Source organism: Strix aluco, chromosome 15, assembly GCF_031877795.1.
Source record: "Strix aluco isolate bStrAlu1 chromosome 15, bStrAlu1.hap1, whole genome shotgun sequence".
Taxonomy (NCBI): Eukaryota; Metazoa; Chordata; class Aves; order Strigiformes; family Strigidae; genus Strix; species Strix aluco.
Genome location: NC_133945.1, coordinates 20,747,871 through 20,761,413, shown reverse-complemented (window position 1 = coordinate 20,761,413; position 13,543 = coordinate 20,747,871). Strand labels below are relative to the sequence as shown.

Genomic DNA, 13,543 nt, shown 5'->3' with positions numbered 1-13,543 from the left:
TCCTCTCCCACGTTGTTCAGAATAATTAATGAATTCAGAGTTCTTTTTTTTCGAAAAACAGAAATCTTACAGTCTTTTCAGTAAAAGGCATTTGGCTTTAAATCAGATGCCTCTTCTCAATATTACTGATGCGGCTTTGAAAGGGAACCTGCAGGCAGCTCAGCATGGGGGAGAAAAATTCTTTTTTCCTAGCTTTTGCAAAATATTTCCAGCTCCTCTGCTAAGCTGATAACTGTCTAGTGTGACTAACGCTTGTGGTTTTCCCTGTGCTGCTGTTCAGTGAGCCATGCAGACCCGGTAAGAGGTTACCCTGTAGTCCTGGTGTTCAGCCATAGAAAAAAGCCCTGTGATCTATCAGGATTCAAGCTCTCCTCTTGCTGATACCAGCAGCTCCTGCACCTTAAGTGCTGACCTAAAAAAGCTACAATTGCTTACTCTGAGTTTCTCCTGAATGGCTAATGCCAGATGCCAGCCAGTCAATGAAATACATTCTGGAGACAGCAAAGAGGTTTAATATATAGCATTAGTGGGAGTCCTGGGCTTAAAAATAGATTAAGTCACACAAAAATGTGTTTAAACAGACTTAAATATATTCTCTGGCACATTGGTATTTGCTGATTTTATGGTATTGCTACTGGCAACTTCTTCAAGGAGGCAGAGGGCTGGGATAATGTAGTCTGGTACAGGTGAAGGCTGCAACAGAGCCACGGGAGGAGGAGGAGGAGGACAAGGACGAGGAGGTGGTGGAGGAAGAGTGCTCTAGGACTGTGTTAGCAGAAAATGCTGCCGGTTACCTTGGCTTTGTCTAGAAAGCAATAGGTACCAGACAGGAAAACAGAGCAATTCCAGAAGAACAGGAACTTAATCCCAAAATAGCACCTCCTGGCCTTTTCTGGCTGGATGCTGGATGCAGAGGTGCAGGGAATTTGCTGGGCAATGCCTGGAGCTGGAGGGAACCTTAGGGATCCTTCTGCCTTCCTCACTTCTCTGCATTTGAAATGCAGATGAGATTTAAAGCGAATACTACAACCTACAGCTGTTTGCTGTTTGAAGAACTACTAGATGAACATTTAAGAATACTCTAATGGGGCTGGAGGGTCTGCCCTGGAGACTCAAGAAGCTCAGCTTCTCTGAAAGCACAGAGCTAGACCAGCCAGGCACCAACACCTCTGCTTTAAGGGAGAGCTGCAGGTTACTAAGCACAGGGCTTCGCCTCAGGGCCACAGCAGCTATTAACTGCAGACCCACAATTTCTTCACACAGGGCTGCAGTTATACTGACACTGGTGATGTACAGTAACACTGTGGTGTCCTCTGAAAACCCTCCTGTATCACCAGCACAAGATGTACAGGTATCCATGAGATACAGTATCTCAGACACAAAGATACTGTGTGAATACTGCTGAACAGGGTATCTCACACAGGTAATACTAGATGACCAATATCTCATTCTCTCCCTTTTGGAGCTTGTTGTGGAGCTAAAGGCCTTGCACACTTCCCTTGGTTCATCTACCAAGTCCTCGAGCTCTGAAGGGCCCCAGCAGTACCAGAGGGTACCAAGGGGTACCAGGCAGGCAGTGCCATGGGCTGGGTTTCCCCAGTCACCCATGTGGAGTCAGGGCATTTCTCTGTCCAGGAGAGGGTTTTTGGATGCTACACCTGATCAGTTCTGAATTTTCTAGGGATGTGCTAGGCACTGATGGGCAGAACCCTTTTGCCTGATAGCAGACACAAACACCTCCAAGCATAACACCACCTGCCATCTGGTCACCATTTGTGGGAGAAATAAGGATCACACAAAACCCCACAGGGGAAAGTGAACCCCTGTTACACAGTCCCCATCCTCAGGTGTAAGGGACTGCTTGCAAAGTTAGGAGAGTGAGTGTGCCAAAGAAGATGGTGGAGAGCATCCACAACCCCTAACTGGTGGGAGAAGTGGGCAGTTCTGTGCCACAGTTGGCATCTTACAGCAGGGAGGGAGTGCTGGGGCTCACAGAGCATTGCACGGAGCAGGAAACAGCACTGTGGAAGTTCCTGGGGCAACGGGATGCTCCAGGAGCCCCTGTGCAAGTGAACCACAGCTACTGGAGCAGGGAAGTGGTCACCCCAGTTGCTTCCACAGCAGCTGAAAGCTCCCTGTGGTGTACACTATGCAGACAGACTCCCAGGCTGGTAGAGCAGGCAAGGAGGTTACTAACCGCTCGAACGCGTTTAAGGCGCTCCTCTAATTTCTCCTCTGCTTCACGTTCCTTTTGTACTTCCTCCAAACGATTGATCAGTTCTGCAGCAAACTTCTCTGGTTCAACGTGGATATCCTTTGGCATTCGGTATGTACGCTGGAGGGAAAACACACCAGGTGTTAGCAAAAGATGCACAAAAAATCACATGTTTATTACAGAGGCTTTGACAACTGGAAATGCCAGTTGTTCCTGTGGGAAGTTGAGGGGGGACAGGCTGGCAGCTGTGGAGGTGCAGCCTAGGAGTGGGGGGCTGGAAGCTGAAGCACCACCACAAGCTCCCTGGCTGGCACCAGCCCACGTAAGGGAAAGGTTTTCTGGAGCCACAATTCAACAAGCTCTTTCAGCACCCAAACTCCACTTTGGAATGGATGTGCTTGCTTTTCTCCCAATGTACACACAGTCAACAGGAATATCCTGGTCTCAAAGGGCTGGAAAAAGATGTACAGATAAACCTCTTGAAAATCATGCTTATAGTAGTGATGTTTTCATTTTGATAGAAAGGAGGACTCTTATGCACACTCATTCAGCTTACCCCGGGTGGATCAGCATATGCCCGTCAATCTCTGCAAATCTAGTCCACAGGGACAGAAAAAAGTGGAAATCCTGTCACCTCCCAGACACCTTCCTTCCCTTCATCTTCTGCTACAACCCAGCCCAGCCACAAAAGGCCACAATTCCCACAAAGCACCCTCTCTTACTAGAGGATCCTGCAGGACTGCATCTCAGCTCTTCAGAGCCATGCAACAACCCTCTGCTTGCTTTATCAATACAGTAACCTTACAAGCGCAGAGATACCATTTTTCTGCTTGCTCTGGGTGAACAAATGAATATTTACAGAAATTCAAGGGCATTCTTGGTTCCTTATGCTGAGTTACTTTGTCCCTAAGTTCCTGAGCTCTGGGATAAGAAGTTTGTGTAGTGAAGTCTGAAGCTATCAGCCACTGTATTTTTCCCATCATTTTTATCCCTTCTGCATTATTTTGTTAGAATAGTAGGGAAAAAAAATGACACAGTGAGATAAAAATTTAATTTGGAGGAAAAATACATGGAAAATTCAACAGTATAAAAACCTGCATTCAAACATTTCAATACCAACATGAGAGAAATATACACTCTATAGAACCAGAGATAAAATTAAATGTGAAGACATGAGATAATTCATAGCAAAAAACCAAATGCAGCACCAGAAGCAGACATCGAGCTTGAAATCTTTGAAGGAGGATGAGAGACTACCTGAATTTATCCCAGACCAACCAAAAGATCAATGTGGAAGACTAAAATAATGCTTTGTCTCAAAACCTGACAAGAGTATGCAAACCATATTGGTTTTTCCTCTTTCTGACAGCTGCTGAGTGGAAGGCAGGGGAAGAAAAATTGAGGCAGTGGGTATCCTACTGATGGCACTGAGAAGCTGAAGACATCTTTTACGACACCCAAGTTGGGTTGCAGAGGTCTCAGTTAAAGCACCGCTTGTTTTGTTTGCCAAGAGCAAGACCCAGCCACCCCTGCCAGCAAATCTCAATTCCAGCGCTGCCATCGCCTTCTCTTCCACACCGGGTGGTGCTGGGTTGCAGCGTCCCTGGGGACATCTGCGGACACGATGAGGCTTTGCAGGCAAAAGGACTGCTTGCTCTAGCACCCGCTTTCTGTGACAAGCAGAGGGACCAACAGCTCCATCTGAAGCTGTCCCAGGAAGGACTGACCCATCTGAGCTGGGAACAGCCCCAAACAACCATCCCCTTCACCCAGGGATCCAGCTGCTGGAGAGGGCATAACACGCGTGAGCTACCAGATGGGTCCCACCCTGGGATGACAAAGTCTTTGCTGCCTCCAGAACCTCCAGCCCTGCAAATCAAAGGCCTGTATTAAAAAGAAACACCACAGAAAAGGATTTTCATCAACAAAAATGATGAAATATTGGCACAAGGGCCAAAGTGTCATGCTTCAGCCCAGCGCCTGGACCTTGTGTTGTCCAGGAATGGGCCCCAGATGTGCTCCATCATGGGGGAAAGATGTGGCAGAGCTGGTCCCTGCTCTGTTACTCCCTGGGGAGCTTCTAAGATCCAAGTGACATTTCCCCATTCCCCCCGCATAGCCCGGGGGAGCACTTCTGGCTTTCATCAGAAACCCCAAACCCATGACCACCACCAGCCATCTCGTGAGCAGCACCAGCGATTCCCAAGGAGGGAAATCACTCTCCTGCCTGACAAGTCGCAACCCGCCAGGTGATGTGTTCACTCCCTTCTGCCACCTCAGACATGCCAACTCTCCCTGCGGTTGTTTATACGACAGCAGCACCAAGCCCTGCTCCGTTAGAAATTTAATGAGCCTAATGAGAGGCAGCTCAGCACTCAGCACTCACTTGGGTCTCCCTGTTGCAGCTACCGCAGCAGCTTCCATAGAAAAGCACAACCAGGAAAGAGTTTCCCTTTATTTTCACAGCCTTTGATGCAACGCAGCATCCCAAACCAAAGTCTCTCCTGAGTCCCCAGCAGCAGCGGGTGCAAAGGCTGAAGTTCACTAACCTGCCTGTCTGAGTCCTCTTACAATAAGGTGGTTCCCTCCAGGCCCAGCAATGTTTAAGGACCACAGCTCCATCTCTGATGAAGATCTGAAGACATTCAGGGTCACTGCTGTATCCAGGGAACTCAAGATATGACTATTTTGGTCTTTTACAACTAATACTTCAGCATGTTTATCCACAGTCTCTCAAAGCCTGGAGGTGACTGAAGCTCAACTACAGAAATGAAAATAATCGAACCCAAGAATCTTTAGGATGAACTTGTTTTCCCCTCTCTTTGATAAACCGCTGCATCTGCAAAACCCACTGCCCAATCCTTGGAGCTTTCCACTCAGCAGAACAGCTAGCAGAGGTCCTCAGCAGCCTCTTTGAGGGTGCAAGATGCAGTCCTCTCCGTGAAGCCACCTCCGCAAGGGTTTCCCTGACCATCCAAGTTCAGCGCAAACTGAAATAAACCTCACTTCACCCCCCAGATACTGCTTGCACGTGCCCTGCGTTGTCCTGGTGGGTACCTGTAATGGTGACTCACAGAAAGCTTTCAAGCAGGATGATGCTCTGAATGTTGCCATGGGTCTGACTTTATTCCTAGCTCAAAGGATGAGCTGCACAGACTTCCCCAAAACTAATAGTATTGCATAATGAATGCAAATTCCCTGTGCTGAAACAACACAGATAACTGCTGAGGGCTCTCTCTATTTCCCTGGACAGCAAACATAGGCTGCATTGACCTGGTTCAAAAGGCTTAAGACAACAAAGTGTTTGAAACTTTTATCAAATGATGGGCCTGACTTTGGAAGAGAGACATGCTCCATCGAAAACCAGCCAGGCTGAGCCTGTGCCTGAACAAGGATCCTTCAGGGCTTCAGGATTTTGAACCTGCCCCCAGCATAGAGAGCCCTGCCAAGGGAGTCGGTAAATAATCTGAATAATAAATAAATAAATTCTGAAATCTGAAGGGCTCTGAATGCTTTTGTTCCAAGTAAAGGGTGCAGTACTCTCTGAGAGCTGGCTGGTTTTGGAGGATCCAGCCCTCCAGTCTGGACCAGAATGAGATCTCTGGATATTACGGGTCAACAATTCAGAAAGGAAGTGCTTCATTTTAAAGAACTGTTTTATCTACAGCTGTTTTATCTAATGTTTTATTTAATTATCTATCTACTTTTATTTAATGCCACTACTTCAGATGGGTCTGTCCAGAACAAAATCATGCTGAGTTGGGAGGTTGCAGAGGACAACAGATGGGAGGCTGAATGCCAGATGGGTTGGCAAGAAAGAAATTGCTTGAACTGCTCTGGATGGAGCAATCTTTCCTAGTGACAGCTGTGAGGAAGGATTTCTTGGGGTACCTATCACCAGAACATTGTCCTTGACATGTGAAGTGTCTGAAGCTCTCGTACCTTTGGGAAGAAGCAGCCTGCTAAGAACATGCAAGATACACAAGCTCTCCAATAGTTCCACTTAGCACCTGCCATCATGTTTTCTCCTTCTCTTCTTGGAGCTAGTGGGAGTTGCATGGATTTTACTCCATGAGGCAGATGCAGGTCTTGGGTTTTGATGGATTTCACCTTTCCTGAGAAACTGAGGTTTGAGGACCAAGTTGCACATGAGAACACACCAGCATCCTAAATGGGTGGTTTTACTATACGTGAAAAGGCTGAAAGGGAAGAACCTCACTGCGGTTTGCAGGTTCCTCTTGCGAAGAATAAACCTCAACTACTCTGAGATGAAACAGGAAGTTTTCCAATGTTATCGCTGGGTAGAGGTCTCTAAGCAGCCCCAGGGATTCATGGGTTGGGCTGAACAGATCTGATCTGACAGATCTAGCTGGGTGAATTCTGTGTTGGCAAATCTCCCTCTTCTACAGGAGGTTTGATGCCTCCAGGATGCCTGAGTGGCCGATGTTAGATCACAAGTCAGTCTTGGAAATGAAAGGAAGATGGCAGGCTAGAGAAGCCAAGAGAAAAGAATTCTGAACCTCCATGTTTCCCAGATTAATGCATTTCTCTGTGACATATGTTTTTGAAGGATAAATGGTGCTTCCGTACCAGAAATACTTGTGGCTCACGGATAGCTGGATTTCAGCATCCACTTTAGCAGCATTTAGAGATTAGCAAGGAGTCCCACTGCTGCAAGGCGTTTGAGGAAAATGGCCTAAAACAGCTGATGGGAATTCTGTGCAGGTTCCCAACTTGCAGGAGCAGAAAACTCATTCAGCTGTAGTTATCCAGGCAGCATGAGACCAGGGCTCCTCCTGTACACTCCTCACTTGCACAGCATAGCAGAGAGGTCACCCAAAAGTGGTTCCACTCAAGAACACTATGGAAGCCACCTCGCAGCTTCCTTGATTGTGTGGTGGGACAGGAGAGCTCCCACCCAATGATCAAGCTACAGCAAGGACATCATAAAATGGCTCCCTTACGCAGTTAAACAAACTTAACCAAAAAAAGGAATCTCAAGTGTTAATGCTCGAGGTTGGATTTTTCTGAATCTGCTGGGGAAAAAGGAGCATCTCCCACCCTCTCCTGGGAATGAATGAATGGAAAAGCCAGGGTAAATACAGGGCACAGGTACGGCCCTGCATTCTCTGAGCTTTCTGGGCTTTCACTCTTCCTTTGGGAACTTGCTTGCTCTTTTCTTCCTTGGTGCTCCAAGAGTCTGCCCGAATCCAGGAGAGAGAGATGGAAAACCACATGAAAAGCAACACTCACTCACCATGTAATGGGTTCCTGCCAGAGGCACAAAACAAAGGTCTCGTTGCTTGCTAGAGACCTTCACCCACTGCATTCCTGGGCAGAGTGCCATTTCACAAAACACAACTTTTCCAAACTTAGAGCACTGGTGAGTTTGTAAGCGTGGAAGATGCAGAACACAGCCATCCACACACCAAGACGTGCTGCTGCATAGCAGGGCATCCTCCGTAACCAGCACATACCTTTGTTATTTGGCTGTTGAAACTAGCGGGCAGCCTCCTATGAACATATAATCACTACAGTTTATAGCTTCTGGACCTAACTAAAAGTGCTGCTATTAAAAGCAATACAAGTTCTTTCAGAATTTTGCATAATAGCCCCATAACTGACTTGCAAGAGAATGGTAAGGTCTCTAAAGGACTTCTGAAATGACTTTTCGGAAGTAGAAGGTTCTCTACTATCACTAGGAAAACACGCCAGGCATTCTGCAAGCACTGTCAGTATGGACCCTGGCTGCACTGGTTAGATATGGGTCCATAAAGACCTTCACTCAAAGGCTGCAATTTAGTCATTGCTACACATTTAAAAGCATGTTAACCACCAGGTCCAGGCGGCTGATGGAGACTGCTGTAGCTACGGGCTGTGAGATAGCCTAACCACTGGCTTTGGAAAGCAACACTTGAAGAAACGTTTGCATGGCTCCTTGCTAATTGGGGATGTTTAATTCAGTAAGTGTGCAGTTAGAGGTGATTTTAAAAGACTAACTTTATAACATTTCACACTGGTGTTGTCAAAACATATTGTCTAATTACCTTCTCCTTTCTTGGCTGATTGATAAGCGAGGGCAGAGCAGTGCCTCTCTGAAGTCGATGCCAATTCTGTGTCAGTAATTGGCTGGCAGGAGGTGCCAGAGTGTCTGAACTAAACTTTTATTCCCTGGAGAAAGACTAGAACTAACTCGACTTCTCAGTCCTCCGCTCCCATATAAATATGCGTCAAGATGCCTTTTTCCCTGGGACTTAAAATTACAGTGCAGAACCTAATGGGAACAGTGGATGTTTCACAGAAAAATCCTTGTGAAGCATCTGTGTGTAGTTTAGGAAGAATATGTAATTCTAAAAGACTGCGTAGATAAGTAGGATAATATAAAAATTTATAAGCAGCAGGTGGCCAATTTAAACCTTGTTTCCCCCCCCCCCGCCTTTTTTTAACCGGTTTCCAAAAAGGTCGATAAAATTTAATGCTAAGTAAAACTAATTAGCCTGCAAGGAACTGCTGCTGGAATGACACTTATTCAGTTCAACAAAAGAAATGTTTGGCAGATGGAAGTTCGTTAAAGCAGAGCTCACTATACATATTTAATGCTCCATATTCTGAGTTTATAACCTGCAGTTCATCGAGGCATTGCCAGTGCACATGATCAACAGAAAGCCACTATTATTTTTATCCAAAAGGTAAAGCCATTGACAAGCTTTGAAGTCGGAGAATATTCACTCAGTAGTTCCCACTGTTGGGGAACAGCATCAACAACAACAACAAAAAATAAAGGCCAAGCTTTCAAACTTCAACTCTAACAAAGCCATGCTTACAGTAAAAATGGCATCAAGTGAAATAAAAAGGCACCCAGCCAGCCTTTTCAACAGCGACCACACTGTGAAAGCAACTGTGTGAAAAGAGAGGTGACTGAGCAAGGATGGCTAGTGAGCGTCCGCAGCCAGGGCTTTTATTGTCAACCCAGTGATCAAAGCACAGGAGACCCTCTTAAATCTAAGGAAAATAATCTAATTTAAAAGGCAAAACAAAGAGTGGTGCTTTTTTTTTTTTTTTTTTTTTAAATCAGATTAAAACAAGGGTGTATTTCTGCTGGTATTGTGCTGCTTTGAGCAGGCAGAATGAGAACAGCTGCGTCAAGTTTGAAGGCACTTCTGGAAAAAGCAGATGGAGGCTTTTTTTCTCTCTGTTTGATTTGTGCTGGAGTCCAGCTGTCCAAAGGGGAAAGAAGCACCTTTATTCCCTGCTAGATATTAAATGTCACCTGTAACTTCTCACAAAAAGAAAATAATAATAAGCAGAGCTGCAGATGGTGCTGCAGAGCCCTAGCAGTTATGCTGATCTTCCAAAAGCTGTTTGCTTACCTGGAGCAACCGGGGAGACAGTATCAGACAAATGAAATACTTATGCCTGCACCTTCTTTGCTCTCCTGCCTCGTATCCCCGGGCGGGCTTTGTCGAGTCCTTGAGAACAGGTTACAGCTCCCTTTGGCTCCCCAGTGCAGAAGCACTGCTCGGGACAGTTGCATTTCTCCCCAGCTGACCTTGGCTGAGAGCTACATCAGCCTCCATGCCCAATGGCCTCCTACACCTTCCACAAACACCTCCAGCTCACCTGAGGGCACGTAACCTGCTTGCAGGTAGATGCCAGACGGCACTTCCATTCCCATCCGGGAGAAACAACTGGCTACTGACCGAACAGTTAAGAAAAAGTATGTGTTCTGGGCAGCCCTGGATGATGAGTTTGGCAGAAGGCTACCAAGCCCTTTCTTAGCACAGTGGATTTCTGTCTTAAAACATCCCCAAATGAATACAGCACTAAGGGGGGTTAAACTTGAGCAAGCAGAGCAACTGTATGCTAGAGATCTCACATATTTTGCATATTTACCTCTGGGGAAGGAGATAGTGCTACTTACAGGAATGTGAGGTAGTGGCACACGTCCATTTGCTTTGGCACTTTCTTGCATCTCTCTGCGATGCTGCTTGCGGAGTCTGTACGGTGGGATCCCATCTCTGCCGGAATAAAACAACAACATGCCCTGCTTTAGTGCCTTTCTCTGATACACGACGTTCATTTAAGTCTTACCAATGCAGAGTGGCAGGTAGGAAACCCCTTTATGTTTGAGAAAGGCTTTGCAAGCCCAGGGCAAGTGCAGCAGAGCAAGAGGAACCGACGTGGGGAATGATGCTTGCCCGGGTCCCCGTGCCAGCAGCACTCTAGTATGGGGTGCAGGGGGGACTTACATGGCATCCGCCGGGAGCGGAGTGAGGCAGGGCTCCTGCGATCGCTGCCCTAGGCAGAGGGTAGGGACAAGGACTTGGACCACATCCTGGTACCTTTTATAGTTGGTTGCTTTCTATAAAAGAGCCTGTAATGTACACAGTAAACCACAGGGCAGGCTAGGAGGGGAGGAGGAGGAGTGGGAGCTCAGTGAACATCTACACCAAGGGGAACTCGGTCAGTGAACAAGGTATGTATTTTTAAGAGAGCGTGACAACTTCTCAAATGGCTTATCAAAGTGAAGGGGTAGGCTCTGCTGCTCTTAAGACGATCTCTAGCTCAATCAGAAATTATGGGCTTGGTACTGGAGTTACTGTGCGGAAGAACGGAGCCCTCTCCCCAGAGAAGGCTGGACAAGATTAGGGAGGGAAGCCATGGGCAGCAACACCCAAGTGAACCAGCTCTGCTCAGGTTTGTGCCTTTGCTGAAAAAGCTGGTGACTGAGGTCTCTGCAGAGGGACGTGACAGTGGTGGCAACGATCCCTGGTCCTGACAGATGGGGAGCCAGGTCCACGACTCTTCTGCGGGCTGGCGGACGGTGCAGACCTGCTCTGCTGAGCCGCACGCAGCCCTTCTGCAAAGACCTGGGTGCGTGTGGGTCCCAGCAACGGGGTGTCAAGGGGTCAGAGGCACCAGGCTTTGCTAAGCACCCCTAATGGCAAAGCACCACTGGCTGAGTATGACTTCAGGCAAAGGAAGGAAACTCATTTTCGTTCTCACCATTCTGACCATCCTGGTTACACCTGGGGACGAGAAGAATGGGAGTGAAATGGAGCCCAGTTACAAGATAAGGACACGGGCCCATCTCCTGGTGACACGAGGTTATTTTGAGAAAAAACAATGAATGCAAAACCAAATGCCAGCCTGGAGTTTGGCAATTTGGAGCTTTCCTTTTTTATTTTACATGTTGCTGTAGAGACGGACAAAGCGACACACACACACACACACACACACACACACACTCACATGGGTGAGTAAGCGGCTAGTTTGTTTTATTACTAAAAGCATGCATTTTTATATATTTCAGGTGCCAGAGTGTCACAATATAATTGGTCAAAAAGTTGTTTTTAACATTCTCATTGGATAACCTTTATCAGTTTTCTCCCTGCTTACTTCATCCTGCTGTGTAGTCTGCAGCTCCTTGAAAGTTATTTGCTTGAAGCATAGTTTCCCTATCTCAAGGCTACACCGGAATCTTGTCAAGGTCAAACCCCTCTTCAATCAGGTTGTTGGCAGACCAGCTGCCTCCCCGGACATTTACACATCTCCCTGATTCAGTAAAAGTAACTGCCTGGGAAGGCTGTGCAATGCCACAGACACGGGTGGAAATCAATGGAGGGATTTGGTTTGTCCCAAGTACCAAATAACTTCCATGCACACACCCGTCTCCTTCCAAACCCCCAAACGGGCCATCCCAAGGCATCTCACAATACAAGATGTTTGCACAAGCCAAATGTACTTAGCACTTACTCCCCTCCCCAATTGCCAAGCACAGCTGCTTCTCCAGAACATAAACCAAACAGTCTAACCAGCAGATTTTTAAAGTCGAGATGCCATTTGGCAAGGGAAACACAATTTACTGCGGTGTTTTGCCTGCAAACCTCCCGAGTTACAAGCACCAGCCTGTGCAAGGATGGTCACCGTCAGCCTTTCCCATTTCCATCGTGCCTGCTGCCCCGCTGGCTCCCTGGAAATGTGGGTGCAGGCAGAATCGCCACCAAATCACACCAGAAGAATGCAATTTCAGGCAGTAACCCAGGCATTCAAAATTAAACACCACTAAAATAAAATAAAACCGGTGATTAATGATAAGTGCTTTTTAGTAGGAAGACAAATGAGAGAACAGAAAATTAGGCAGGCTAATTACAGCTCTGGCTAGTGGCTGCAGGTAATGCAGGAGGAGGAAGAGCACGTGTGGGAGCATCACCTCCGCTGCGCCCGGCAGTGACACGTTACGGGAGCAGAGCAATTTGCCCAAGCGTTGCTATACCGACAGGCGATTACGATAACTTTCATTAGGTGGCTTCATTTTCTTTAATGATGAACCTCCATTTGAAAAATAATTTAAGAGTCACAATGGTTAAAGAGTTTCATCGCATCACAATGTGGCTTTTTCCAGACTGGATGGCAACAAAACAACTGGCAATTTTTATAGAAAAAAAAAAAAAAATCTGGGGGATTATTTTCGCCATCACTGGTCGGCATCAATAGACAACATTTCAGCTTAACTGCTGCACAAAACCCGGGTGCCAGAACACAACTCGCACACTAAAGCCGCATGGCCGTTCGCGGGAAAAACGGCATTATATTAGAAGGTGCAATTTTTCTTTCTTTCTCTCTCTTTTTTTTTTTTTCCTTAATTCTCCCCAGCAGCAGTCCCAGCGGAAAGAGCGACTTTTGTTCCCAGCACAGTAGCGAAAGGCTGATAATGGCCTCTAATCTATCCGGCTTCAAACACATGTTCAGCCCCGCTGTGCTGCCTTTGATGTCATTTTAACTAGATTCCCCAATGCCACCTCTGAACTTGGAACATTCCTTCGTTCAATGTACTGTGCCAACTCAACCAGAGGAAGCAAATTCAAAGATAAGCACTTTAATTTTATCCCAACAAAACCTTATTCAATAGATGGGGGAAAGCAAGGAAAACCAATACCATACTTTTGTTTTCCTTTTGTCAGGTAGCTTGCTTTGAGATATATTCAATAGATAGCGAAATAATATATATATATATAAAAATCAAAACTTTTTTAGACCACATCTACTTTTAAAATAAAACTTTCCCAAACTGTTTTTCCTTGTTTCATCACGTGTTTTTCTTTAGCACCATAAAGCTCTGCGCTGAAATGCAATGGCGGGAGAAAGAGTATTTCTATTGTTTATTTAATTATAATGCGATTGGTTTGCTGCTGGGGGGGGCTTCCGAACCGAACTGAACCGACCTGCAAGAGCCTCTGGTGAGCAGGGAGGTTTTGTTGTGGCTCTGCAGCTGTACTCTTCTAACAAGGGCTGTCTTTGCTCATCCATAGACAGCCTTCAAACCGT

At 46.5% G+C, this 13,543-nt stretch overlaps 1 protein-coding gene across 5 annotated transcripts in view; it reads right to left on the bottom strand.

Annotated features, from left to right (window-relative positions):
- AXIN1 (axin 1) overlaps positions 1-13,543 on the bottom strand; it is a 76,746-nt gene that overhangs the window by 16,147 nt on the left and 47,056 nt on the right. For all 5 annotated transcript variants that reach the window (XR_012625338.1, XR_012625339.1, XM_074841568.1 and 2 more), the window contains exons 4-5: positions 10,137-10,233; positions 2,198-2,335 (exon numbers count right to left, since the gene is read on the bottom strand). Coding sequence is in view for 3 of the 5 variants with exons in the window: in XM_074841568.1 (XP_074697669.1) it covers positions 2,198-2,335; positions 10,137-10,233 (235 nt within the window). In the remaining 2 variants the exon portion in view is untranslated. The remainder of the gene's footprint in view (positions 1-2,197; positions 2,336-10,136; positions 10,234-13,543) is intronic.